The sequence below is a fragment of the Pogona vitticeps genome, chromosome 3 (genome assembly GCF_051106095.1).
Source record: "Pogona vitticeps strain Pit_001003342236 chromosome 3, PviZW2.1, whole genome shotgun sequence".
In the NCBI taxonomy this organism is placed as follows: Eukaryota; Metazoa; Chordata; class Lepidosauria; order Squamata; family Agamidae; genus Pogona; species Pogona vitticeps.
In genome coordinates this window covers 116,464,469-116,491,440 of record NC_135785.1, presented here as the reverse complement: position 1 = coordinate 116,491,440, position 26,972 = coordinate 116,464,469, and the positions used below count along the sequence as shown (strand labels likewise).

At 41.8% G+C, this 26,972-nt stretch overlaps 1 protein-coding gene across 5 annotated transcripts; it reads right to left on the bottom strand.

The window, feature by feature from the left end:
- Window positions 1–12,530: 12,530 nt before the first annotated feature.
- Window positions 12,531–26,694, bottom strand: FBXL15 (F-box and leucine rich repeat protein 15). 5 transcript variants are annotated; one of them, XM_078391151.1, is made up of 5 exons: window positions 23,359–26,694; window positions 22,968–23,029; window positions 21,727–21,886; window positions 18,018–18,520; window positions 12,531–14,937 (listed from the first exon to the last, which is right to left on the bottom strand). In XM_078391151.1, the coding sequence occupies exons 2-5, from the start codon at window positions 23,024–23,026 to the stop codon at window positions 14,748–14,750; spliced, it is 912 nt and encodes a 303-aa protein (XP_078247277.1). In that variant the 5' UTR covers window positions 23,027–23,029; window positions 23,359–26,694; the 3' UTR covers window positions 12,531–14,747. The 5 variants fall into 5 exon arrangements, 4 of the variants coding, with proteins under 4 accessions (XP_078247277.1, XP_072851033.2, XP_020646871.3 ...); XR_013543898.1 differs by adding an exon at window positions 15,956–16,354 and having other exon boundaries at window positions 14,800–14,937; window positions 22,968–26,694; XM_072994932.2 differs by having other exon boundaries at window positions 22,968–26,694.
- Between the last annotated feature and the right edge of the window lie 278 nt (window positions 26,695–26,972).

The following is a 26,972-nucleotide window of genomic DNA, read 5'->3' as shown; positions in this document are numbered from 1 at the left end:
TAGCAATCATCACTTCTTTGTTCAGTTAAAAGTCTAGTGACTGCTAATTTTTGGTACCGAAACATAGATGGATTCATATGATTATACAAAGCCTTAATAACTTTGAAGCAGGGACGCTCAATATCCTAGGCAGTCTTGTCCAAAGTATTCAAAAGTGTCCATTCGATGCAGTCAGAGGATGGTTTCCAGTGTTACCTTCCCCTATATGTATTCTGAAAGTAGGATTCCTAACATTTCAACCAACCATAGAAATGCACCTTTAACAGCACATAGATGTGCCAGCATCAGCAGGTGACACTGTGGCTTTTCCTGCTGTAAGAAGCTTAACCATGCTGATGTCCACACATTAAGCTATGGGGAAGGGGGTCATATTATCCCAGCAACCCTGCTCATTTCTTATTGCAGATGTGATTAGTTTATCATCTCCCCAAGTTGTCTCAAAATGCATATTGTTGTAAAAATACAAATTGTTCTGAGGGAGCCAAACACTACACTAAATGTTTGGTGAAGCAGAAACCTATAATACTAACAAAGTGGTATTAGTTTAGCTATCATGACACCATTCAGGATAAATTTTATTCTGAGTGGGGAAGCTGCTAGCAAAAGCATCCCATCTCCTCCTCACCCTCCTAAATTTAGTTATCAATATCTTCAGAGCTGCGTTCTCCCCAGGCTGTGGGAAAGTATTGAAGCTTCCTGACTTAAGGCTGCCAAAAGGGTTTTAGACACATGTACTGAGCTATGTTCAAGAAATTTCAGCTGAATTTTTTCTGGGGAAGGCAGAACAAAGCTGCTAGTGGAGACAAGCGCTGAAGGACATTTTGTCTGTGTCTCTGCTTCTCACAGAACGCATCAGCAAGCATCAATATGCAGAACCACATATTGGCCCATCAACCTTAGTCCAGCTGAAGATACTTCACACCCACAAAAATCAGTACCCACTTGTCACAGATGTTAGGGGACATGTTAGGGGAGAGATCTCAAATTTTCTTCATGGTACTACTATCCTTCTCCCTCCCTCAACCCCCATACCCTGATATTCACCATAGAAGGTCAAAAGTAATCTCACCTCCCATAACAAAAAATAAGGTGAAAAGGAAAGGTTTTTATCAGGAAAATACGGCTGGAGAAAGTGTTTTGCCCTCCTCCCCATGATCCTGATCCAAATTCATGTGAAAATACATAGTAAAATATACACAGTGGCTGCTGACATCCTTTCCCCAAAGTCACAAACTTTAGGCTGATATGTGTGAACAAACTAATTCAGTCACATACCACCTCTTTCACTTTCCTCTGTCTTTCTTCACATGAGGTGTTCGAGATGATCTCATGATAACAACAGTGAACAGTCAAATGTTCAACACATAGGCAACGCTGACTCACCTTTTAGTAGTTTTAAGTTTGTCTGATGGTTGCTTTATGAATACAAAAGAGCAAATATCTTATCAGAAAAATGTGTGTGTGTTCAGTCGTTTAGTCGTGTCCGACCCTTCGTGACCCCATGGACCAGAGCACACCAGGCCCTCCTATCTTCCACCGCCTCCCGGAGTTGTGTCAAATTCATGTTGGTTGCTTCGATAACACTGTCCAACCATCTCATCCTTGGTCGTCCCCTTCTCCTCTTGCCTTCACACTTTCCCAACATCAAAGTCTTTTCCAAGGAGTCTTCTCTTCTCATGAGATGGCCAAGGTACTGGAGCCTCAGCTTCAGGATCTGTCCTTCCAATGAGCACTCGGGGTTGATTTCCTTTAGAATTGATAGGTTTGTTCTCTTTGCAGTCCAGGGAAATCTCAAGAGTCTCCTCCAGCACCACAATTCAAAGGCATCAATTCTTCGGCGGTCTGCTTTCTTTATGGTCCAGCTCTCACTTCTATACAACACTACAGGAAAAACCATAGCTTTGACTATTCGGACTTTTGTTGGCAAGGTGATGTCTCTGCTTTTTAAGATGCTGTCAAAGTTTGTCATTGCTTTCCTCCCAAGAAGCAGGCGTCTTTTAATTTCGGGGCTGCTGTCTCCATCTGCAGTGATCATGGAGCCCAAGAAAGTAAAATCTGTCACTGCCTCCATATCTTCCCCTTCTGTTTCCCAGGAGGTGATGGAACCAGTGGCCATGATCTTAGTTTTTTTGATGCTGAGTTTCAGACCATTTTTTGCACTCTCGTCTTTCACCCTCATTACAAGGTTCTTTAGTTCCTCCTCACTTTCCGCCATCAGAGTGGTATCATCTGCATATGGGAGGTTGTTGATATTTCTTCCTGCAATCTTAATTCCAGCTTGGGATTCCTCCAGTCCAGCCTTCCGCATGATGTATTCTGCATATAAGTTAAATAAGCAGGGTGACAATATACAGCCTTGTCGTACTCCTTTCCCAATTTTGAACCAATCCGTTGTTCCATATCCAGTTCTAACTGTTGCTTCCTGTCCCACATATAGGTTTCTCAGGAGATAGATAAGGTGGTCAGGCACACCCATTTCTTTTAGGACTTGCCATAGTTTGCTGTGGTCCACACAGTCAAAGGCTTTTGCATAGTCAATGAAGCAGAAGTAGATGTTTTTCTGGAACTCTCTGGCTTTCTCCATAATCCAGCGCATGTTGGCAATTTGGTCTCGAGTTCCTCTGCCCCTTCGGAATCCCGCTTGTACTTCTGGGAGTTCTCGGTCCACATACTGCTGAAGCCTACCTTGTATGATTTTGAGCATAACCTTGCTGGCGTGTGAGATGAGTGCAATTGTCCGGTAGTTGGAGCATTCTTTGGCACTGCCCTTCTTTGGTATTGGGATGTAGACTGATCTTTTCCAGTCCTCTGGCCACTGTTGAGTTTTCCAAACTTGTTGGCATATTGAATGTAGCACCTTAACAGCATCATCCTTTAAGATTTTAAATAGTTCAACTGGAATGCCATCACCTCCACTGGCCTTGTTGTTAGCCAGGCATTCTAAGGCCCACTTGACCTCACTCTCCAGGATGTCTGGCTCTAGGTCAGCAACTATATTGTCTGGGTTGTCCGGGATATCCAAAACTTTCTGATATAATTCCTCTGTGTATTGCCACCTCTTCTTGATGTCTTCTGCTTCTGTGAGGTCCCTTCCATTTTTGTCTTTTATCATGTCCATCTTTGCACAAAATTTTCCTCTAATATCTCCAATTTTCCTGAACAGATCTCTGGTTTTTCCTTTTCTGTTATTTTCCTCTATTTCTTTGCATTGGTCATTTAAGAAGGCCCTCTTGTCTGTCCTTGCTATTCTTTGGAAGTCTGCATTCAATTTTCTGTAACTTTCCCTATCTCCCCTGCATTTTGTTTCCCTTCTCTTTTCTGCTATTTGTAAGGCCTTGTTGGACAGCCACTTTGCTTTCTTGCATTTCCTTTTCTTTGGGATGGTTTTTGTTGCTGCCTCCTGTACAATGTTACAAGCCTCTATCCAAAGTTCTTCAGGCACTCTGTCCACCAAATCTAGTTCCTTAAATCTGTTCTTCACTTCTACTGTGTATTCGTAAGGGATTTGGTTTAGATTATACCTGAGTGGCCCAGTGGTTTTTCCTACTCTCTTCAGTTTAAGATTGAATTTTGCTATGAGAAGCTGATGATCAGAGCCACAATCAGCTCCAGGTCTTGTTTTTGCTGACTGTATAGAGCTTCTCCATCTTTGGCTGCAGAGAATATAGTCAATCTGATTTCGATGTTGCCCATCTGGTGATTTCCATGTGTAGAGTCGCCTCTTGTGTTGTTGGAAAAGGGTGTTTGTGATGACCAGCTTGTTCTCTTGACAAAACTCTATTAGCCTTTGCCCTGCTTCGTTTTGAACTCCAAGGCCAAACTTCCCTGTTGTTCCTTTTATCTCTTGACTCCCTACCTTAGCATTCCAGTCCCCCAGAATGAGAAGAACATCCTTCTTCGGTGTCAGTTCTAGAAGGTGTTGTAAATCTTCATAAAATTGTTCAATTTCAGTCTCCTCAGCAATGGAGGTTGGTGCATAAACTTGGATTATTGTGATGTTGAAAGGTCTGCCTTGGATACGTATTCAATTTTCTGTAACTTTCCCTATCTCCCCTGCATCTTGTTTCCCTTCTCTTTTCTGCTATTTGTAAGGCCTTGTTGGACAGCCACTTTGCTTTCTTGCATTTCCTTTTCTTTGGGATGGTTTTTGTTGCTGCCTCCTGTACAATGTTACGAGCCTCTATCCAAAGTTCTTCAGGCACTCTGTCTACCAAATCTAGTTCCTTAAATCTGTTCTTCACTTCTACTGTGTATTCGTAAGGGATTTGGTTTAGATTATACCTGAGTGGCCCAGTGGTTTTTCCTACTCTCTTTTTCCTACTCTCTTTGGCATTATTTTTCACCATACTTTCAAAATGGAGTCTCCAAAGATCTCCTATACTCATTCTGGATGTTAACAGTTTAGCAGCTCTTCAAACATGTTATTTCTCAGTTGACAGTCAATTAGTACAAATAGTTTTACTCGTGTTCCATGCAAACGATATAAGACAGATGTTATATGGAGTAGATATTTGGGTTACTAAGTATAAATAACAGGATTGAAAATTTTCAATTACTTTTCCATAAAACAATTCTTAGGGTTCCTGAATGTACAGCATGTCTAACAACCTGCTGTACCTGGAAATTGGATTAAACTCAACAACGTGTATGGCTTGAATGTCTACTGTTCCCCAGAGCCATCAGGAATTTTGTTGTCTTTATGATCTGGCAGGATTCATATAAAACTATGGCACTTGTTTGAGGGCTATCCACAATAAAGGACGCGAACAGGCATTTTGTCCATTTGATGTTTTTCTGTCAGATGGCAAAAACTTAAGACTGTATGGTATCACAAACATGTTATAATTTTGGTGTACAATTTTTATGTTTTCATTCTGAACTTGCAACTGAAACATATCAATTTAATTGCTTACTTCGCTGTTCCTATTACAAGCAGAAGCAACTTAACAACTTAAACATATTCTAGCTGGTTAACAACATGCCAGATATCTCTGCCTTTGTCAGTCATGTAAACATACCATGTATATCTATAAGCGTCAGGTTTCTCCTATGGGTGTTTTACTATCTTCCATCTCAAGACAACATTAAATAAATATGTCCAGTGTGTCATGATTCCACATGGCCCCTGCTTGTTTCACCAAACTAGGAGCTCACACTATGTGCCCCTCAGCTGCCACCAGTTGATTTTATCAACAATACCTATTATTAATAATTGAAGTCCAGGCCATTTTTCATTCTAAAAGAATGAAACAGAAATTGTTTATTGATATTGGTGTTGACAGAACAAACAATATTATTAACTCTTAAACAAACATTCTCCTTTATCCACTCTCAACCACCACTCTCCCACCCAAACTCTTAAACTCTCTCTCAATCTCTCTATCTCAAAACTCTATCTAAACTTCTCCTGCTGCTGCTGAGTCTCTTATATCTCATGACTCTGCCCCTCCAACACTCCCATTGGTCTATGCAAATAGCCTATGAATATTTACGACCTGGGCAGACACCACATTCCTCCCCCCTTAATAAGTTTGTTTTAGGAGGGGAAACTTAAAATTTGCCCTCATAAACAAACAAAGGTTTATGGGAGAATATAAACACTAACCTCTTACATTATTTACATCACTAAAGATACATTACACTCACATTCTGGGTCCCTTTTATGCTCCGGATTTCAAAGTCAAAGTCTTGCAGAATCAGCATCCATCTTGCAAGTTTGCTACTATTGGATTTCATAGTTCATAGCCACACCGAAGGGGAATGGTCAGTGCAGAAGATGAATTTCCTTCCCCAAATGTAGGGCTTCAGCTTTTGCGGCATCCATACAATAGCTAAGCACACCCTCTCAATGGCAGACAAATACAGTGGGGTCTCTACTTAAGAACGTCTCTACTTAAGAACAATCCAACTTAAGAACAGCTCCATTTGCTAAATTTTGCTTCTATTTGAGAACAGAAATCCAAGATAAGAACAGGAAAAAAAACCTTTCCTGCTCTTTTTTTAACCTTAGGTCATCTTAGGTTTAAAAAAAAATTCTCCCCCTAGTGGTAGAGTACGTATTAACCAGCTTTGCATTAGTTCCGATGGGAACTAATGCTTCAATGTACGAACACACCTCTACATAACAAAAAAAACAGCCAGAACGGATTAATTGGTTTTCAGTCCATTCCTATGGGAAATCTTGCTTCAACTTAAGAACGTTTCAACTTAAGAACACCATTCCAAAACGGATTAAGTTCTTAAGTAGAGGTTCCACTGTAGTTTCTATGGACGGAAAAGAGCAGATACGGATTAAATGGTTTTCAGTGCATTCCTATGGGAAATGCAGATTCAACATAAGAACTTTTCAACTTGATAACCACCTTCGAATACGGATTAAGTTCTTAAGTAGAGACCCCACTGTACCCCTCACCAGGTTGGAGTCTCCTGCTGATAAAAGTCACTGGGGGTGGAACTCCTGCTGTTGTACTCTTGGCACAACATGGCTCTCAGTCCCACGTTCAACTCATCCATGCAGGTGATGATCTCACGGTCAAAGTCCAGTGCAACAAGGAGAGGTCCCAAAGTCCACGCCTGTTTCAAATGATCAAAGGATACTTGGCACTCTGATGTCCGTTGGATGTCCTCAGCTCGCTTCTTTTGAGTGAGGCCTGTTTTCTGTTTGACTATTGGCTTCACATTTTCTCAACTGGGGAAAGGGTAGGCAGTTTCTTCCACTCCTCCAAAACAGCTATGGCTGCATTCTTCCTTGAAATCTTATTCCTCTTGCCTTCACCTTCACCAATAAACTTGCCCACAAGTATTTTTGTCGCAGACCTCTCCATATGCAGGGGGCCACTTTCCCAGGTCACCTCAAAATTCACAGGCAAGTTTCTTTCAAGTGCAACCTCAAACACTTGGCTTATTTCAGATGTATTGAGATTTTCATCATCTGGTTCTATCCCTTTAATCTCTGGTTTCTCAGACGGGCTTGCCCTGCAGGATTTTCAGTGCTTTTGTATTCTTCACCTGGAAAATCCTGAAAAGGTCATTAATTAGAATTGACTTGATGGCACATTATCATCATCATCATCATCATCATCATCATCATCATCATCATCATCGTCGTTGTTGTTGTTGTTGTTGTTGTTGTTGTTGTTGTTGAGTATGAGGGTCTTTTTTCATTTAAACAAAAAACACCCAAACCCTTTTTAAAAGAAAAAAATTGGGGGGGGTTGCCAAAGTCCAGGGGTAGACAGATGTAGCTTGGGATCTCTAGAGACTGCTTACTGCTGATTTAGAGACATGCACATATTGGTCAGTTCTAATTTTTGCCATAGTATCGGCAGATAACTAATTATGTCTTTATTATCTGTTTCCAGCTTGATCAAACACATTCTATTCTATTTTAAATTTTAATTTGTGCAATAATCTGGTTTGGAAAAAAAAATATGTCTCTTATGGATTAGCTAATATTACCCTGAAGCTACTGGGAGGTTTATGGAGTTCTTTTGTGACCATTTCCAAAGAAACAGCTATGTTTATCTATTGTAGGCAAAACAAAACAACAACACCTAGTCCTGTTGGCATACTGGTACATTGAAAACTAACACAATTATTGTAGCATGAGTTTCCTCGGGTTATATCAGAGACATAAGAGACTCTTTATAGCATTAATGGACTGAGAGATGGTCCACAGGAACCCATGCTAGAATAAATTTGTTACGAAAATATTCTGTTTTGACTATGCAGGCCGCACTACACTGCACCCAATGCTGTATTTTTTTTCCCTAGGCATTTGCACAAGGAAGTATTCATTATCCCTTTGGATAGGCAGAAGCCCAGCAGTTGTAGATGGAGCAGTGCCCCCTCTTCTGAATGAAGCAAGCCAGAGGTCATGTGGTGTGCTACTTGTACGGGTCCTTATGGCCCATATTGCCTCAGCAGGCCCTCAGTCTTCAAGGTGCCTGCCTGAAAGGACTACTTGCAGAGCTTTTGTATTGCAATGAAATTGAGAGTCCAATTAACACATTCTTGATTTGTCTACCGTCAATTTGTGTAGCTCGGTAAATTTAATTTCTAATCTGGTAATTTACTGCAACGGCAAACTAACTTCTCTCCACCAGAAGGCTACATCAATGACAACCTCAATGTAAGTTTTTATTATAAGTTAGCTAGAACAGAGGACAGGGCCTTCTCCATAGCAGCACTCCAACAACGCAACTCTTTCCACTAGATTTCCTTCTTTAGAATAAATCGTCTTCGTTTCCATAGCTTTTGAGCTGTTCTTCACCCTGTTCACCCCTCTTTTTGCCTCCATGTAATAGATTTACTGTAGTGCATTGGGCACTTTAAAGGAGGGTTCTGACAGCTGTAGAGACAGGTGGACCTTGCAGTGAGGTGATGCCTAGAGGGTTTGATTGGGGGGGCTGGAGTTATGGGTATTTATTGAATGTGGGTTTTGTGTACGTCATGTTGTCTTTGGAATAAAGGACCGTATGTGGAAGCAGTTGTCGTGTCTGGACTCGCAACATTATACTGGTGACGAGGATGGGATTTTGCTTGCCTGCAGAGTGTATGTTGGACTGAATTAATTACCTGTCTGTGGGCTAACTGTTGAAGAAGTGAAGGTCGAGTTGTGGAGATGGCTACCCAGGGATATTTGGAGCCTTTTGACCCAGCTGTTGCAGACTGGGAAACTTACATATCAAGGTTTGAGTTTTACTTTGCTGCCAAAAAAATAATCGAAGCAGAGACTGTTAGAGCTACCTTTCTTAACACTTGTGGACTGCCTGTTTTTGAGATAGTGAGAGCGTTGTGCGCTCCTACCCCTTTAAAAAACATCACCTTTTCAGTCATCAAAGACAAGCTGCAAAACTATCACCGCAACTGTCAGAGATTGCTTGTTGGCATGCTTTTTACAAGTGTGACCAGGAGCCTGGCAAGTCAGCAGCCAATTATGTTATGGCCCTTCGACAAGTGGCAAGACATTGTAATTTCACAGACCTCGAGGAGGCATTGAGAGACTGGTTGGTTTTTGGCAAAAGGGATGAAAAAATGCAACATTGATTGTTTGCAAGGAAAAGTCTGGATTTCAAAACAGCTTATGGAGAGATTTTAGCTGTAGAAGCTGCACAGAAGAAATTTGACAGGAAAAGACTCCCCCACTGTTTAGAAAGTCAGAGAATGTCCATCAAGGGCAGTGGGAGGGCTCCTCTTCTAAGGAGGAGGAGGGAGAAGCTGTAATGCGAGTTATCAATCAGAGAAGTCAAGGAGTAAAAGTACCACCAGAAAATCTGTGTGCTGATTGTGGAGGGCCCCACCTGAGGAAGGCATGTCAATTCCGGAATATACAATGCTAAAGGTGTGGCAAAGTGGGGCATATTGCTCGTGACTGTCATGCTGCATCTTACTCGAGAGCAGCTGAAAAGGGGGAATCATCAAGCGGCTTGGGCATCCAGAAAGGGCTACAATCAGCAAGGCGAGTGTCACACCCTTTCCTTGCATTCTGTTGAACTGCCAGAGATTAAAGGAGACAGCTTTGTTATGACTTTACAGCCAGCAGTTCGATCAAAGATCAGAGTGACTGTAAGAATTCAGGATGTGCCCTGTGAAATGGAGGTGGACACGGGTTCTGCATTGTCTATCATTGCGGACCAGACACTTCAGCAGATTTGTCCTAAGGGATGGAGGCACAAATTGGAGCCATGTGATGTACTTGTTAAGGATTTCCAGAGCAAGCAGGTTCCTGTGCTGGGGAATGGGCACCTTTCAAATAGCCTATAAGGACTTCAGAGGGCCAGTACTGGTGGTAGTGGCAAAACGGCAATTACCAAGCCTACTGGGATTGGAATGGTTTCAACCATTTGGCATCTATATTTGTGGTATTCAGCAAATCAAGCATGCCGATGTTACAGCTGTGTGTAAGGAGTTTGCAGCAGTGTTTGATGGCTCTTTGGGGAGTTACACTGGGCCGCCTATTTCATTTAATTTGAATCCAAGAGTGGCCCCCATCTGTTTAAAGGCACGTTGGGTTCAATTTGCCCTTAAGCCTAAAACTGATGAAGAACTGGATCAGTTGATAGCTCAGGGGATCCTAGAGGCAGTGCCCCATGCTCAATGGGAGACACCTATTGTTACTCCTCTTAAGGCAAATGGGACTGTGTGGATTTGTGTGGATTACAAATGTACTGTTAATCAGGCATTACATAAGCATGCATACCTGGTGCCAGTAGTAAGCCATCTTCTGGCAACCCTGAATGGTGGAAAGATCTTTGCAAAGCTTGATCTGGCCCAGGCTTATCAACAATTACCAGTAGATGATGCCACTGCAGAGGCACAAACAATTGTAACACATGGGGGGAGCTTTTAAGGTAAAGCGATTACAGTTTGGTATCAGTGTAGCCCCCGGGATATTTCAAGACATTATGGAAGGCCTCTTGCAAGGGTTCTCAGGTGTCATCCCATATTTTGATGATGTTTGGTAGCTACAGGTTGAAGCTGAGTTAGCCAAGCGACTCCGTATGGTGTTAAGTAAACTTCAGGCAGCAGGTTTGAAGGTTAATTAGGAGAAGTGTCAGTTTGGAGTCCCACAGGTGGAATTCCTCGGATTCCTGATTGACGCTACTGATTGTGGTTCCAATGCTGCCCCAAGACAAGAAGTGTGTTTATTCACTGTATGTGAGACATCTCAGTTCTCCCAATAAAGCACATGATCTTTCTGAAAGCTCTTGCCAAATAGATCACAACACACAGAGAGAGGAAGAGCTAAGTTGCTTCCTTGAAGAGACTTCACTCTCATTCAGATGCATCTTCTGAAAGCAATACAGTACTGTATATTAGATATAAAACCAAAGCATCCAAGTTGTTCTGGGTTCCATGTGTCCCTTTCACACAGGACCTTCAGGAGCCCTGTAGGCATGATAAAAGTTACCATGATGAACAGAATTTAAATTTAGGTTTGCACTATTTGATTTTTGCATTTCTTAACAGAGAATCAAAGACTTCAGAGCAGCTAGTCGCTGGTCTCCGTTTTTTAAAAGCTCAACACAAATTTACAATTGATATCTTTTTCAGCACCAAGACAATTGAACAACCTTTTCTTCCTTTCAGGAGGAAAAACTGTTTTAGTAGACATAAAGAGCTACTGAAGCCCAGTAGTGCAAAGGAACAAATGGGTCCCCTGCATTTTCCAGAACTACAGTAACCAACACCTTATTGTGCCTTCACATATATGCATTCATGGATACTGTCAAAAATAAATAGAAATCTGGATATATATTTTTTTACTAAAGTTAACAGAAAGGCAGCAACACTTCAATCTTGTAAAAAAGGTGATCTGACCAAAAATAGAAGAGGGAATAACTTTTAAGCAATGGATGATCTTAAAGCTAGAATGCTATCTGTTGACACTTAGCACTCAGTGATGCACAACTCCTTAAAGCATCCTATCACTTGTGGGTATTAACATTGGTTTAAAGCAGGGGTCTCCAAACTATGGCCTGCAGGCCACATCTGACCTGCCTTGCCTTTTTATCCAGGCGGGTAGGGAGTGCAGGTGTGCAGGAGTGTGCATGGGCATGTTCGGCCCTTGAAAATCTAGACTATATGTTGTGGCCCTCACTCTGAAAAGTTTGGAGACCCCTGGTTTAGAGTTATGCTAGTGTCCTCCCACCCCTTTCCAGGAACTGTACGTTGATATTATGTCCTAATGAAATACTGGGGATAATAGCACGAGAAGGAGTTTCCTACCAGTAAGGCTAAACTCAGGAGGAACTTTTCCCAAGTAGTTATGGGAACATTCTTGTTATGCTCTGCTTATTTTTTGTTTCTTTGTTTGTGTCTCATACTGGATAGCAAAACATATAACACAGAAGTCAGTACCCCTGAATGAGATAAGCAGCTAGCATTTATGCAAACAGGTTCTATAGAACAAGGGGCCCCAACTCCCAGTCCACAGCCCAGTGCTGGTCCATGGCCTGGGCCGGACCAGGCTGCAGAAACAGATCTCCCACCCACCCCACACGGATTTCCCCCCGCACAGCCCCTTCATGCATACGTGTGAGTACAAACGCCCCCCACCCTTCACACATGCATACAAGTGTGTGCGAGTGCCGCCATCTGTCTCACTGCCGTTCGCGTATGTGTACAAGTGTGCATGTGCACACGATGCCCCCCACTCCTTCACACATGTGCGCAAACACCCGCATGAGCGCACACCTTCGCGCATGTACACGTGCCTTCCCCATGGTATTAAAAAGGTTGGGGAGCCTGCTGTAGAAGACAAAAGCTGATAATCTGGACTCAGCCTCCCCAGACTATGTAAAATAACCTCAGGTCTTGAAAACATAGAAGCTGTGTGTGTGCAGCCAGAAGTGGACAGATCAAACTAGAACAGATTTACCAAATCTAGGGGAAATTTGGGTGGAAGGAGTGGTCGGAAACAGCATAAAAATTACCTGAAAACCCTGGCTTACTACCCTAGAACCAAGCCTACTACTCACAGGCAAAAGCCACTGAGATTTAGCTCATTTCCACAAAAGCCACCGGTACCAGTTCCATCAGAATAGTTTATTCTTCTTACAGGAGTTTACAAAGGTTGTCTATAGATCTCAGTGAGAGTACCTTAAAAGTGTCAAGGTTCATCAGTGACATGTTAAAACTCTCCAGACATGCAAATTTCACAGGAGAATCCCTGGTGGCTCATATACTCATAGTAACAACCACGTTGCTTTCTAATGATTCCATGATACAACTCTAACAATGCAACTTTCAGACACAACCACTTTCAAAAGATGGAGGAAGGGTTGAGTTGAATCAATGGGGATTTGGTAAATTAACTTTTATGTAAGTTCCATCAATTCAAATTGGCCTATTCTAACTGTGAGCATATTTCAGTTAGAGAAGACTCATTTGAATCAATGGAAGTTATGGCATTAACTCACTACATCCCCACTGATTCAGTGGGCCTACTCTAGTGCAATTTACTATGCTAAGCAATGATTTTGGCCATTAAGTTGTTGTAGTCACTACCAAACAGCAGAAAGAAACCAGAGAAGGTGTTTCTTTCTCCAGACACTGAGCTACAGCAATGTTTTTGGAATGAGACTTGCAGATGCAGTCTGATATTTGCCAAATGTTTCATCACCAATGTACATACCCTACACCCACCCACACATTAGAACAGGAGACAATGGTTCACTTTATATACCATCCTGAATATGCTCCTAATGAGGTAAAGGAAGAGCAGTGACTATCTGCCATACCACCTTGCAAGTAATTAAATGATTTAGCCACAGCCACTGCAGCACAGTTACTTAGATCTAGGCAGAGGCCAAGTCCTCAGTCTTTGTGGCTTCCAGTGAATTATGCAGAAATATAACCATCCATTAGTGTGAAAGGATGCTCTGGGTGCTGATTTCTTGCAGCAATCATGGGAACTACTGCAATGAACATTTTTAACTATGCAATCAACAAAGGGCTGTAAGAGAAATTCAGTCCATTCAGATTGAAAAGAATCTTAGCTTTTTCTTAGTGTGTTTTCACCCAAGGCTACCAAAAAGTTGAAACAGCACATTAATAACTGCACAGGGAATACAAAATGGGGAATGGATATGAAAACAAAAATAGGGTAAACAGATCGAGAGATCACTCAACAGTTTCCAGCCAACAAGTGTAAGATGGCCTTACTCAAGGCCATCTCACACCTTCTTCCAGGGAATTCAATCTAGCATTTGTTTCCCTAATCAGGGGCCAGGTGCTAATACAGTTCCTGCCTGCTCATCTGCAAGGCAGAAGACTGTGCATACCTTCTTCAGAACTGTAGGAGGACATACAGCAACTACAGGAGATGCTGCTATTCCTCTTATTCCTTGGGACTCTCTGTCCTTTTTTCTTACTGAGGTTAAAGATACTAGTTGTTTGTCCTGTTTTATGACGAATCTTTTAAAATATGGCTATAATGTATTCAGGTTAACTTGGCAGAAAACCTTTTTGTACAATTCAGAAAAAAACTGTGCTTTCTTTTAAAATATTATTTTTCAATTTACATATTACACTTTGAATGGGGATGGCCCTATACACATCATCCACGTACTCCATCCACACCTGTAATTGTGGGAAAGGGCATATGTCACACGAGCCAACAAACTGACACAAAAGGGTGCAATCATTACCTTTAGAAACAGAACACTTGAGGTGCAACTTTGCTCAATGCTCTGGCATCCTACTGCCTTTAAAGGCAAAATAGGCAACTACAAACCTATAGACAGGATTGCTCTGCTCTCCAGGAGCATTCAGGAGGGCAACTCCATTACTCAAATCAAAGGAGATAACAAGCCGTGCAAAAATGGCCACATATCACCTCTGCCCTCCACTGGGCTGTGCCTCTGATTAGATTCCCCTAGTTTTCCCCAAGTGATTTTCCCTTATCTGTGGAAATCTTTATGACATGCAAGTGAGTAAAAGAACCTCAGCACCAATGCAATTGTTTGTGGCCACATCACTTCTCAAATACCCTTAATCATGCATACTGTGTACCAGTCAACCAGGATGGTGTGCAGCTTTGAGTAATATACTGTCCATCTTAATGCAAATAGGCTGGTTTTCCAATACACACAGTTTTCCAAAAGGGCTATACATAGATCAGATGAGACCCAACTTGCAGTGATGGAACTGAAATCCCTTTGTCTTTTGAACTTCTCAGTAGCAGTATCTAGTAGCAGTAGCCACAGGCAGTCTTCAGGAAGTACTGAAGTGTCCTCCTTTCTTCAGATCTGGAGATTGATAAATGGAGCAAAGCCTACAACATCCTGCAACAAGACCAGGGCACGCAGCAGCGGAGGTTCCACATCGAGTTCCACACCACGATTGCGCAAGATGCTTAGGCTGGATTCCACCACATCATGACAGTGCTTCACCTTCAAAGTGCGCAGCTTAGGACAGTACTCTGCCACGGTTCTGCCAAAAGAATTTTTTTAAAAAAAACAATCAAGATAACTGCAAGCAGGGGACTTATTTTTAAATAGTTGAGGCAGAGATTATAAACAGAACATACATTCCTGGCATTAACTGTTACAGGATCTCAGCTAGTACAGTGGTGGAAGGAGTTCAGAGACCTAGAGAGGCGGGGAAAGCAACAATGTTCAAAGGACTGGAGAGTTGCTGAGATTCAGCAAAGGGTTGATCTGTTACTGTGTCATCATGAACAGAAAGTATCCCAAGGGCTGATTTTCCCACACTTACAGAGGAAAGCATACACTAGCAAAAGTAAAAGGAGAAAAAGAAACAAAAACAGAAATAAACTGCAAGCAAAATACTGTATAGTAACATTTTGAAGACAAACATATTTCATTGTGAGCTTTCATGGATCAAAATCCATACATCTGAAGAAGTGGATTTTGAGCCATAAAAGATTACATTGTCCATAATCCAGTTGCTTAGAGTAGCAAATTATCCAAGAGCAGGCCTACTGAATCAATGAAAATTTAATGTGTAAACTCCTCTCTAAATTTTATTGATTAAAATGGGCCTATAACTAATTGCAACTTAATTTAACATAGCAGGTCACGGTTTGAGTAGATCCATTTGAATCAGTGGAACTTATGGAGAAGTTGACTCACTAAACCCCATGATTCAATGGCCCTATTGCGCAATTTACTACATGAAACAACAGAATTTTGGCCACAACAACAAATGTATTAGTCTTTAATGTGGCATGCTTTCCCCTTTAATTTCGACAATATGCTGAGAAACACAAGCACAGCTACTTCTTTGGAAAAAGGAACTCAGCATATTATTTCCATGTGGGCATTTTGTGTTGCAACTCTTTGCCTAAGAAAATTCATGATACAACTTGATCTTCTAAGTCAATCCACTGCCATTTGAATTGGCCTAGGGTTGCAAAAGTTTATTCTATGTCAAACACAGAAAGTGGCTGTAAATACGATTGGAGAGGCTGGGTGAAGTTTCCACTAACCAGGGAAAGGGCACTGAATATTCTTTTTCATGACGGCACTTCTTAGCCAATAGTTGGACAATATCCCATGAATCCTTTGCTCCATTCTCTGGCCGGTGAAGTTGGAACAATGTACTTTTAACACAATCAGAATTAGCATTCTAATCAAATATGTGTTTTGACTATAGATTTATCATCATGCATAGCAGATGGTGAATTTAGGCTTTAAGATGCTTTTTAAAAAACATTTTATAGATATACTAACAAATTTATATTTACCGGATAAAATCAGGCATACTCACTGAATCGTAAGTCTTAATTTAACAAATCACATTCATTAAATGGCTCTGTCCTACTTGAGACTACCATCTGGATTTGGCTCACATATTTCACAAATCCTGATCTTCCACTGTTGAGAGCCTAAATATTCCAAATTCCAGATAAATTCATTTCTACGAATACATTTTGATTTTGATTTTTCTACTGAAGCAGAAATGTGAAACATTGTATTTTAGAATGCAAAATCAAAGTGACTGTGCCTAGAACAGACAGTAGGAAAGAGCCTGAGGAATCATCATTAGCCCATCAGGTACAGAGCAGCACATCTAGCTTGGATGTACAATCACTGCACACATCTGAACAAACTCCATGAACCCACTTTTCATCTCCTCCTGAACAAGAGTTTTCTTGTGTTGCTTTGCATATGGTGCATAGTTTCCCAGGCTGAGCACCATTTATATGTAATATTATACAGTGGTTCCTCACTTAATGATTACCTCATTAAATGACGAATCTGCTTTACGATGAGTTTTTTGTGATCGTACTAGCGATCGCAAAACGATGTTTAGATAGGGAAACTTCACTTGGCGATGATCGGTTCCCTGCTTCGGGAGCCGATTTTTCGCTAGACGATGATTTTAAAACAGTTGATCGGCAGCTCTGAAATGGCCGCCCGCTGTGCAAAATGGCTCCCCGCTGTGCTTTAGGACGGATTCCTCGCTTTACAGGCACTGAAAATGGCAGTCCCTATGGAGGATCTTCGCTGGATGCTGAGGTATTTAGCCCATTGGAACGCATTGAACCAGTTTTCAATGCATTTCAATGGGCTTTTTCGTTTCGCTTGACGAGGGTTTCGCTTAACAGTGATTTCAACGGAACGAATTATCCTCGTCAAGCGAGACACCACTGCAGCTGTTTCTCAATTCATATCATATGCATATTCTGTCATTTTAAAATCTGCCTTTGCTTTATATTGTAAATCTATATGGTGGAAGATACTTTGTTATGGTTGTGTCATGAGAGGCTACAAGTATCTTAAACAGCACCAGACTGCCACCAGTAGTCTGGACCCAGTGATTTTTATTATTAAAAGGTCTCCCCTCAACATCTCAAAGGCTTTCCCAGGGCAAAAAGGGAATCCTAGGGAGCCTTGGGAGTTGAAACAGGTGCAGAACTGAATCAACAGGATTTTGCCCAATATTTAAGGATTATAACATTTTAAAAATTGGCAAGTTCAAGTCATATCAAATCTGTTCTTCCACACTAATCCTTCCTCAAATTTTAATTTTCACAAAAAGTACACAAACACAATCACAGCAGGTTAATTGGCCAGTTTCATCTTGGTGTAGGAGCTCATTTGTTGCATTTGGAAGTCGACATATATGAAGCAATGGGAAAATGTAGGGCTACTTGTACTGGGAAGTGGAATGAGAGACCACCCAGATACTGTTGAACTGCGACCAACAACCTGCATCACTGACCAGGATGGCTAGATCTCATGAGAGATGCAGACCATCTTTGGACAGCCACAGCCACCCCACCCACAGTAATTAAAGCCAGCCTAGTGAGATCCTAGTCAGGTGCAGGCAACAGAGTAACAGTGTAGGACTAGGCAATCAAATCCTCATTCGCCAATGAAGAGCCACTGAATAACTTCAGGTCAGTCACCACCTCTCAAACTAACCTACTTCATAAAGCTGTTGTAACTGTTATTTCCCCTCCCCTCCCATCAAGGAACTGGATGGAATATAAATGTGATAAAGACCTCAATGCAATTTCTTTGCTTTCTATGTGCACGCATTACCTAATGGAGTTGTTCTTGACCCGTAGGCAGCCTGTGAGGTCCAGATGCTCCAGTTCAGGACAGGCTTTGGCAACCTCCTCTACAGCGGTGTCACCAACATTTGCATTGACAGCCAATGAGAGGGATTTCAGTCTGTGGCACCTCTGTGCAAGGTAGCAGATAGCTTCATCTTTCAGCTGCCGGCAAGCAGTAAGGTCCAGGGATTCAAGTTCCTTGCAGTGGTCTGCCAGGCTCCGCAGAGAAAGACTATCCACCCACTCACAGTGGGCAAGGGAGAGCTGGTGTAAATTGGGGCAGCTCAGGGAAATGGCCACCAGAGCATGCCGACTCAATTGTACGCAGCCATTCAGGTCTATTTGCAGCAGCTGGTGGTTTTGGCCAATAACAGGAAGGAGCTCCTTGTCAGATAACCAATCAGAGCAGTTCTGTAGGAAAAGTCGTTGCAGTACCTCATTGTCTTTCAGGAGAGCGCTGAATGCCGCTTTTGGAATATGGGGTCCAACCTGCCATAGACAAGGACAGAAAGTTCAATACTGCAGCCTTCCAAGTCCCTGCCAGCAGCTCTCCTCCTTCTCTCCCTCTCCCTGAACTCTTTTTTTTTAATTAAAAGGGGGAAAAAGTAATCAGTGCCAATAGGCACTGAAAGGTGGGGAAGAGTTTTCAGAAGATAATAAAACAGATAATGTACACATATATTTTATGTCTAGTCTACCTTTCCCCCTGATACAGGGACTCAAGACAGCTTACAGGATGACTTCATCCATCCTTTGTCAGTAAAAGAAAAAACTACGGGATCAGAAATGGGACTAGTAGAAGAAACAGAATGCACACTCCTTTAACCAATATGACATCACATTGTAAAAATCCAATAGCAGACTTCCTAAATGATACAAACTGGACACAAATACAGACGTTAACCTGTGCTGTATTATTTCAAAATAAGCACAAGCTGAGTTTCCTTGGATTAGTATGCTGAGCAGAGGTTTGAGCGGAAGGTCGCTTGCTTTCGAGGGAAAACTCATTTACACTGAAGTACTAGTTATGCCAGTTATTCAGTCTAAAATCCCATCTCCTTTCCAGTGTCATCACACTGCTATGACTGCTGTCCTTTCCTCTATAATTATGTCTCATTTAGGCAACGCTAACAATAGTAATTTAACAAGCATTACAGAAATGTTCTACCACTGTATGGCTTGTACCTCCCTGTCCCATTAAGGATTAAATCAGATTTAGTCACAATTCCATGGAAATAAATGTCAGGTAGTAGTGACATAGAAATCCTTTTTAAAAATATTTTATTCTTTATCTCAAAATAAAATACTTGTTAATTTTTAATGTTTCTAGTTGGGGCAGCAGAGGGAGGAATCTTTGAACATGCATAGAAAACCCATTTTCCCCACATGTGTGTGGTGGAAATAAGTTTTCAACACCTCTAGGTGCAACTGGTCAGCCATGGTATCAGATACTATTACAGTGTATGCAAGGAGCACAAGCAAAAGCAGTCATACCACTGAAATAGAAGCATGTGTAACTATCTTGCCATTAGGGTATGGGAGAATCTCAAACACCTTAGTGAACCACCACTAAGAACTTGCAGTGCTGGCCCTTCCCACATTGCTATTCTCCCCCAGAATGCCTATGAGGAAATATCTGGCTGTGATAATGTACCGATTCTATATTCTCTTTGGAATGTCTGTTAAAATAGGAATCCATATAAGGCAGTGGTTCCTAAACTTGGGTAAAGCAAAGTGTGCTACTTAAAAACCGCCCATAGCACTTAAAGCATTCTAGGTGGTTTACAATTTAATTATGCAGGATACAAATTGTCTCCCCAGCAAATTGGGCACTCAATTTTACTGACTTCAGAAAGATGGAAGGCTGACTCAGACTCTAACCAGCTAGCTGAACCGGTCACAAACTCAGGTCATGAGCAGAATTTTAACTGCAATATTGCAGTTTAATCACTGCACTACAAGGCTCTACTTTCATCACTAGGTGTGCTGGCAGATGCAGTCTAAGAACATCTGGGTTACCCAAGGTTGAAACCACTCATCTAAAGAACTTCCAATTACAAATGGCAACACCACATATAGTGCAGGGGATTAGGTGCGATTTTCATTTTGGTGACAGGTAGAGAAGGTGGGTGAGCACCAGAGGGGATGAGAGAAGAATCAGTTTAAGCATGGGCTCATGGACAGAAAGAATAAGGACGAAGAGTCATGTGCACCTTACAGACCAACAGGTATTATTGCACATAAGCTTTCATGGACTGCTGTATACTTATCAGATGCAAGTAGGCAGCCTACAAAAGTTTATGCTAGAAGGGAGACTTCTTTTGAATCTGGAAACCTTTAGGGCCACAAAGGCTGCCAAAAATGCTGCTCAAAGTAGCTAAAGATCCACTTCAAGTTTTTTTAAAAAACTGGTGTCCATATGGGTTAACTCATGCAGGAGGAGCCATGTTACCTATTTAAAAAGAGAAAAAACAACTCACAGAGGTTTCCAGAATCTGCAATTCATGTTTTGTTTTTGCTGGGAAGGAATGCAGCTGGAGGAGGGCTGGGAAAGAGGTCCATGTGGACCTCTGCCCACATGTCTTATGCCAAGCAAAACTTGTTAGTCTTTATGGTGCCAGGGGTCTCTTTGTTTGGCTGCAGCAGACAAATCCTGCTACTCAGCAGAGAGAAAATGAAGAAGGGGAAAACAGTAAAAATCATGTCAAGCGATGTATACTTGCACACCTGTCTTCTAAGAGACATTTGAAGGCAGGGATTGTCTTATTACTCTTTTTTGTAAGCTGCTTTAGGAACATCTCCTGGTTACAGATGAAGATAAAATTAATAATATGCAATTTGTTTTGTTACATATAAAACTTTTAGTTCTCCTGCTCACTGCCTCATCATAAGCATTTAAGTTATAGCTATGCATTCATCCATGTCCACAAGTAGCAAACCTACACAGTAGGTACCTTAAAATAAGTAGAACAATGCCAGAGGCACTTTTGCTATGATTTGAAGAATGTTCTTTGTTTTAATGAAGCAACAGACCTATGTGGTTAGGAAGCACATTTTGAGCTTTGACAACATTGAGCTTGTACATCCACCCAAAAATCCTGACACCTAAATTGCTCATCTTTCCAATAAAGTTATTTTCAGGTGTAAAATCCACTGTATGTTAAAATGAGACTGTAGATGTCAGAGGAATATTTGAGGGTGGAGCTTTGGCAGGAACCTCAGACCAACTCTATTGCCTTTTTCAGACAAATCTCCTTCTGCATACCTTGTTTGCTTTTACATGGTTAAACAGGAAGATCTCTGTTGTACAGAACTTATTATCGAAGGAATCTATTACTGAAGCTCAAAAGGTTATTGGGCCGACCAGAGCTGTTCATTTGGCAAGTAAATCTTCTTAACTGATATTACCAATTTTCAGTATTAATTTGAAAACCATTTGCTTTGACCCATGGACTTTACAGCTGCACAAAAAAATGTAGTACAATATCTTGTTCCCAGCTTTCGTTCATTTGTTGGCCTCATTCACCCTGCTACACCTTCATCACTGTCTGGAAGCAGCAAACCTACATACCAGGTACCTTAAAATAAGCAGGACATTCCCAGAGGCACATCTGCTACAATCCAACAACTCTTGTTCTTTGCATGTGACTAAATTAAAACATTATTTACAAACACACCCAACCCATTGCAATTACCTGGCTAGAATCAAAACATCGCATGTTGGTAAGGTAAAGCTGAATTAAAGACTGGAATGCCTTGCTGACCCTTTGAAGGATCAAGAGCTGCTTCAGCGGGAGATATGAGAGAATGTGTGGGAAGAGGACATCTTCCCAGGGCAAGTCCAAGAAATGCTTTCTGTGGGAGAAAACAAAGTCAGTTAAGTTTTGTGGAAAAGCAGTTAAGTAAATCTGACAACTCTACCTTCAAAAAGTTAACAGCCATGAAAAGTCCTCTGCTCTAAAGGGTAACCCCACCGCCACATGCCATTCTGACATATGTCACACAAATTTCTGTTAACATATTATAGGGATTTATTTATTTTATTTATTTATTTATTGGATTTATATACCGCCCCATAGCGCTACAAGCACTCTCCGGGCGGTTTACAATTTTAATTATAAAGGCTACACATTGCCCCCCCAGCAAGCTGGGTACTCATTTTACCGACCTCGGAATCATTTCCCTCTAGCCTTTCCTGTCCCCACTTCACCTCTTGGACAGGCCCTACATCCATAAGTCATGGTGACTAAATGAAAAAGAGGACAGGATTCCAGTACCTTCAATAGATGCTCAGAAGAGGACATTTCAACAAGTGCAGCTTTTGAGGCAAGCTACACTTGCTGCAATTTCTTCTCTCTGTACTAATATTAAAGGTACAGGACTTTTTCCATCTGGCCACCCTATCAACAGGTGCTCTTATGAGATCTTAGGTGGGCTCATCTGATGAAACCCTTCAGACAACTAAGGGGCTAGCCCTGTTCCCAGTTTAGACTGTGGTATCCAAGTCTACCTAAATGTTTACCTTGCCAGAACAAAAAGATGAAATGGTTCAAGTTCTCTGACCCCAAACCCTTATAGTCCCCTATCTTCAGGAAGCCTACATTTAAAATCATCCCCACCCCAAAAAAGGGAGGGAGGGGGGAAAAAGAAAGATTTTGTTAAAATACTATAATCCACCATATTGTCCAGGAATTTCAACTAGAAAAAAGAAAGGAAATAATTAATTAGGCAAGTCTTTGACATTTTAGCCCAGCCTTCAATACAGGCAATTTTCAAAATCAATACTTGGGATTGTTAAGAAAGCCAGCATCATGTAGCTACTGTCCCGGGCAGAGTGTCAGACTACCAGGTTCAAATCCCTACTCAGCCATAGGAACTCGAGGGGGCGGGGAGGGGGAGGTTAACGGCAAAACCGCTCCTTAAATATCTCACATACCTTGGAAACCCTCCATCCTCCTCCGCAGTTGCAAACGACTTGCTTTTGAAGTTCAACATTTGCTATTTGTTTGGGGTGAGAGCGGGAGAAGAGCAATCTTTCATGCTCAAGTTCTCGGCAGATCAAAGGAATGCAAGAATGCAATGCTTAAAACTATCAGCTTCTCCACTCTGGAGGAATTTCATTTCAGCGACGAGGACAATATGACAGGCTCATGCCCAATCGCGCCCGCTCGGGTCTCTCTGAAAGGCAACCTCTCCGATCCATGCCATAGAAACGGAAGGGCAGCGTCCACCCACCTCACTCACTCACCCACATTCTTTAGAAACGGCTTTCCCCTCAGCTCGAACCAACCAGCCCCGCCCTCCTTCTTGCCTTTACCCCTCCTCACCTAGTCCCAGTTGCCCCCGCTTCGCCTTCCCCATCTCCGGCCACCGGCTCCATCCTCCTCCCTGCAGCCGGCAAAAGCGAACTCAGTCAGCTCGTCGGAGAAATGACGTCAGGAAAGGAGGGACGGCGCTTCATGCCTACGTTCTCACCGCCGCCATTTTGTCACGCGTAGTAGAAGCTCATAGAGTTAGGAAAGTGTAGAGGGTCTCCATTATATAAATCTGATTTATATAATGGATAATGTTGTGTGGAAATGCCTCCACCCTGCCCATATGTAGGGTGGTGGTGGTGGGTTTTTTTTTTTTTTGCTTGTCTTGTGTGGGTTTTTTTTGTTAATTTTGTATGTTTACATGTATGATAAAATAAAAAAAGTTTAAAAAAGAGAAAAGTATAGAGGGTCTAATTTCATTGCGTTACAATGAGAGCCCGTGATTCACTTCGCAATGTTGGTGTGAGGCTGAGATTTTACAGAGATTTTTTTAAAAAGAACTGAAAATTCTGTTACAGGTCGGGCGGAGGGAGGATATCAGAAGAACGCTGTGTTAGTGCATTATGTTGCAGCTCTAGAAAAGCAGAGGTTTGGTTATAGCGTTTTCTATATGCAGTCACAATTACAGTACCCACCCAAGACCACCTGGTCTACAGCAAACGTTTAGTTTCTCCCTTCAGACCTTAAAATATTCGAGTACTGGAGCAAATAAAGTCTTCCTCACATGATAGTCCCGGCTAAAAAGAGGAAAAAGCACTACTTCCCCCATATGTATGAGGTAGGAAACTAGCTCCTACCCAATCACAGGTCAATTAAAAATCTGGATTTCTCCATTCATTGCCTTTTTAGACAGTTGTCACCTCCTCCTGGAGTTATAAAAAGTAGGTTCTGTTTAAGCCAATCAAGTGGCTTCATTTTTTAAAAATGTGGCTCCTATATAGAAAATTTGCCTCTTAGATGTGTAGTGCACCTTTATTTGGTGAGGGGGCTGTATTTCAGGGAAGCTGAGAGCACTATCCTCAGAAGCTCAAAATAAAGGTAATACTTTATTTGACCACCAGAGCAGGAAAAACAGCAAGCTTTTAAATCCAACAGAACTCTTCATTAGTCTCATTATTATGGAGCTTGAAGGTGGAAGAGAAGCAGAACAGTCCAAAAGACATCCTGGACAGATGCTGTAGTCTGTGAATCTGGATTAAATTAATGTCCAAGACAGAGACTGGAAGGTTATTGCATTAGCTTGGTTTCACCTCAGACAGCGTGAGATAAATTTCCCCCCCTCCCAATATTCCCCCACATGAACACCTTCACATGGTGAGAGGGTTTGAAACTGACTGTGTCACCAACATTGAGAATAGTACCATCAAGAGGCTGGACCCCTAATTTATTACCCTAGTAGTGCAGCAAATTGATTTAAACTGACATGCCAGACTAAAATTTATCAATTTGATACAAGAACAAATAGCAGCATGCACAGAAGAGAATTCATAATTCTAGTGGTGTCAAGTGTGGCAACATAACCAGGCAACATAACCAATAGCAGCAGCAGCAGTAGTAGTAGTAGAAGGTAACATTGCATAAGGGTCTTTAGTAGATGATCAGTTTTTCAGAAAACCTCCAGTTTATGATTGTGGGATATTGTGTTTCTGTATCCGCAATTCAAAATGCCAGGAAATGGCCCAATGTTGCTACAAAATATCATGTGCTTGCTGCTAGCAGGAAAAAGTGTACCAAGATTTACATAAGAAAGGTCCGCCTGAATGTTGTCAGCACCAATGGCAGCAGTTAAGATGGTCTGCACAGGATACCACCTCGGACTCACTCCCATTCACTAGTCACTTGCTTTGTTCACTTATTTATTGCTCAGTATTTAGGCAGCTTTGCTGTAATCTTTGCTTATCCCTATTGCCATCATTGTGTATGTTTTTATTCTTCTATGTTCAGTAATATCCCCTTAAAACTACCCACATTTTTAACATTTCATTTTAAAACTACCCATGTTCCCCAGTTTATCATTAAAGCTGCAGCCCTGTTGCCTTCCATGAATGGAACTGATATTTGCGCAGGTACTCTACAACACCCATGTGGCTTAGCAACCTTGGGAATGGCATCCCCACACCGGGTAACAATACCTTGACCACACTTTTTGATGTCACTTTTCATCACCTTTATAAAGTCTCCAGCAGAGACTTTAGGTAGAGTCATCATGTCCTCAACAGAGGAAAGCAGCTTGGCAACAACTCCTGAAAACCAAAAAGTGGAAAAGACAGAAGATCTTTCTTCCAACATAGCAACTGGGGTGAGGAAGTCAAATCTATTTCACTGGACTGAGCAGGATGCTTCCGACATAGAGGTGGGTGGGGAAAGTTTCCTTCCAGGTACTCCTTTTAAAAATCTGCTTGTAGGTTTCCCGAAACATCCTATTGGGCATCCTAAAAGATACCTTTGTTTTTTGGATCCTAAAGGGCTGCTTTAACAGCCAGATTTCATTGCAGAAGTACCAAAAACTTCTGCAATGAAGTGGTAATTTCTGAAAACCAAAAAGTGCAAAAAGCAGAAGTGCTTTCCTCCAACAAAACATCAGGTGAAGTATTCTAACAATTTAGGGACTGAAATAGGTGGTGGGGAAGGATCACCAGTGACCACAAGTTACAATGACTCTGAAGAAGATATGAAATTGGAGGCATGACACCATCATCAGAAATGGAAGATGAAAGGCAGCTTCATCCAGCACTTTGTCAGCGGCTTGTGCTTAGCAAAGGAAAACTTTGACTTCAAACCACCACTGAGGAGCCACCATCAGCCTCCATGCTGTGACCGAGCAGGCCAGGTAGGTGGAACTCAACAGCCCTGGAAGGCAGCCCATCTAGGAGAAGGAAAGCTCCGATTTCAAACCTCCACTGCCTTGTGGCTATATCCACAGATGGAAAAGGCTTCAGGAGTTAACCTCGCGGCAAAATCCAGAGCCGGAGTCCCGGAGGCAGTTCGTGTCATTCTGTCAACTCCTGCAATGTCACTGAAACCAGTTGTATTGGCTCTTGCCTTTCCATTGGACTATTTCAGTGATGTGGAGAAGGGGAATATGCTGCTTGGGTAACAGCCTATCCTTCATATTATTTTACTCAGGCTTCGTGCCCTGGAGAGGATACTCCAGCTTCGCATACAGTGTCAAAACACTAAACGCTGTTCCAAGTCCTCCATACAGAGCACGTTACCATAGTCTCTCGAGACTGAAGGATGCCTATGATGTGGAGGGGATGCCTTTATTATTTTCATATTTTTCATGCACCAGTTCTTTCATTTTACACAAACAAGAAAGCCTCTTTTAGGTCATTTATTCTGTGTTTCCCCATTCATGGTTTTTAGCACTTGAAAAGCCCTAAAGAACCCTTTAAAACTACTGTACTCCAAAAAGGCAGAGGCAAGGCAACAATCAATCTACTCCAAAGCCAGTCAGCAGTACATGGGAAAGAAAAATACTGTAATTTTTAGCCCTATATAGGCACTAGTTTATATTATGCCATCCAAGACAGCCAAGATGCTTCATCCCAACCAGTCCTACACAGAGAACAAACAAACAAACAAACAAAACCCCCACCAATTCAAAAAAGTGAGAAAGCACCCCA

Bases quoted from the DNA above. Each gene is read 5' to 3' on its own strand.
- FBXL15 (XM_072994932.2), bottom strand. From the start codon at position 23,026: ATGTTGAACTTCAAAAGCAAGTCGTTTGCAACTGCGGAGGAGGATGGA. The intron at 21,887-22,967 runs GTATGTGAGATA...TTTCTCCCACAG, and splicing joins GAGGATGGAGGGTTTCCAAG to AAAGCATTTCTTGGACTTGC. The intron at 14,938-18,017 runs GTAATGCGTGCA...TTCTTTTGGCAG, and splicing joins GTCAAGAACAACTCCATTAG to AACCGTGGCAGAGTACTGTC.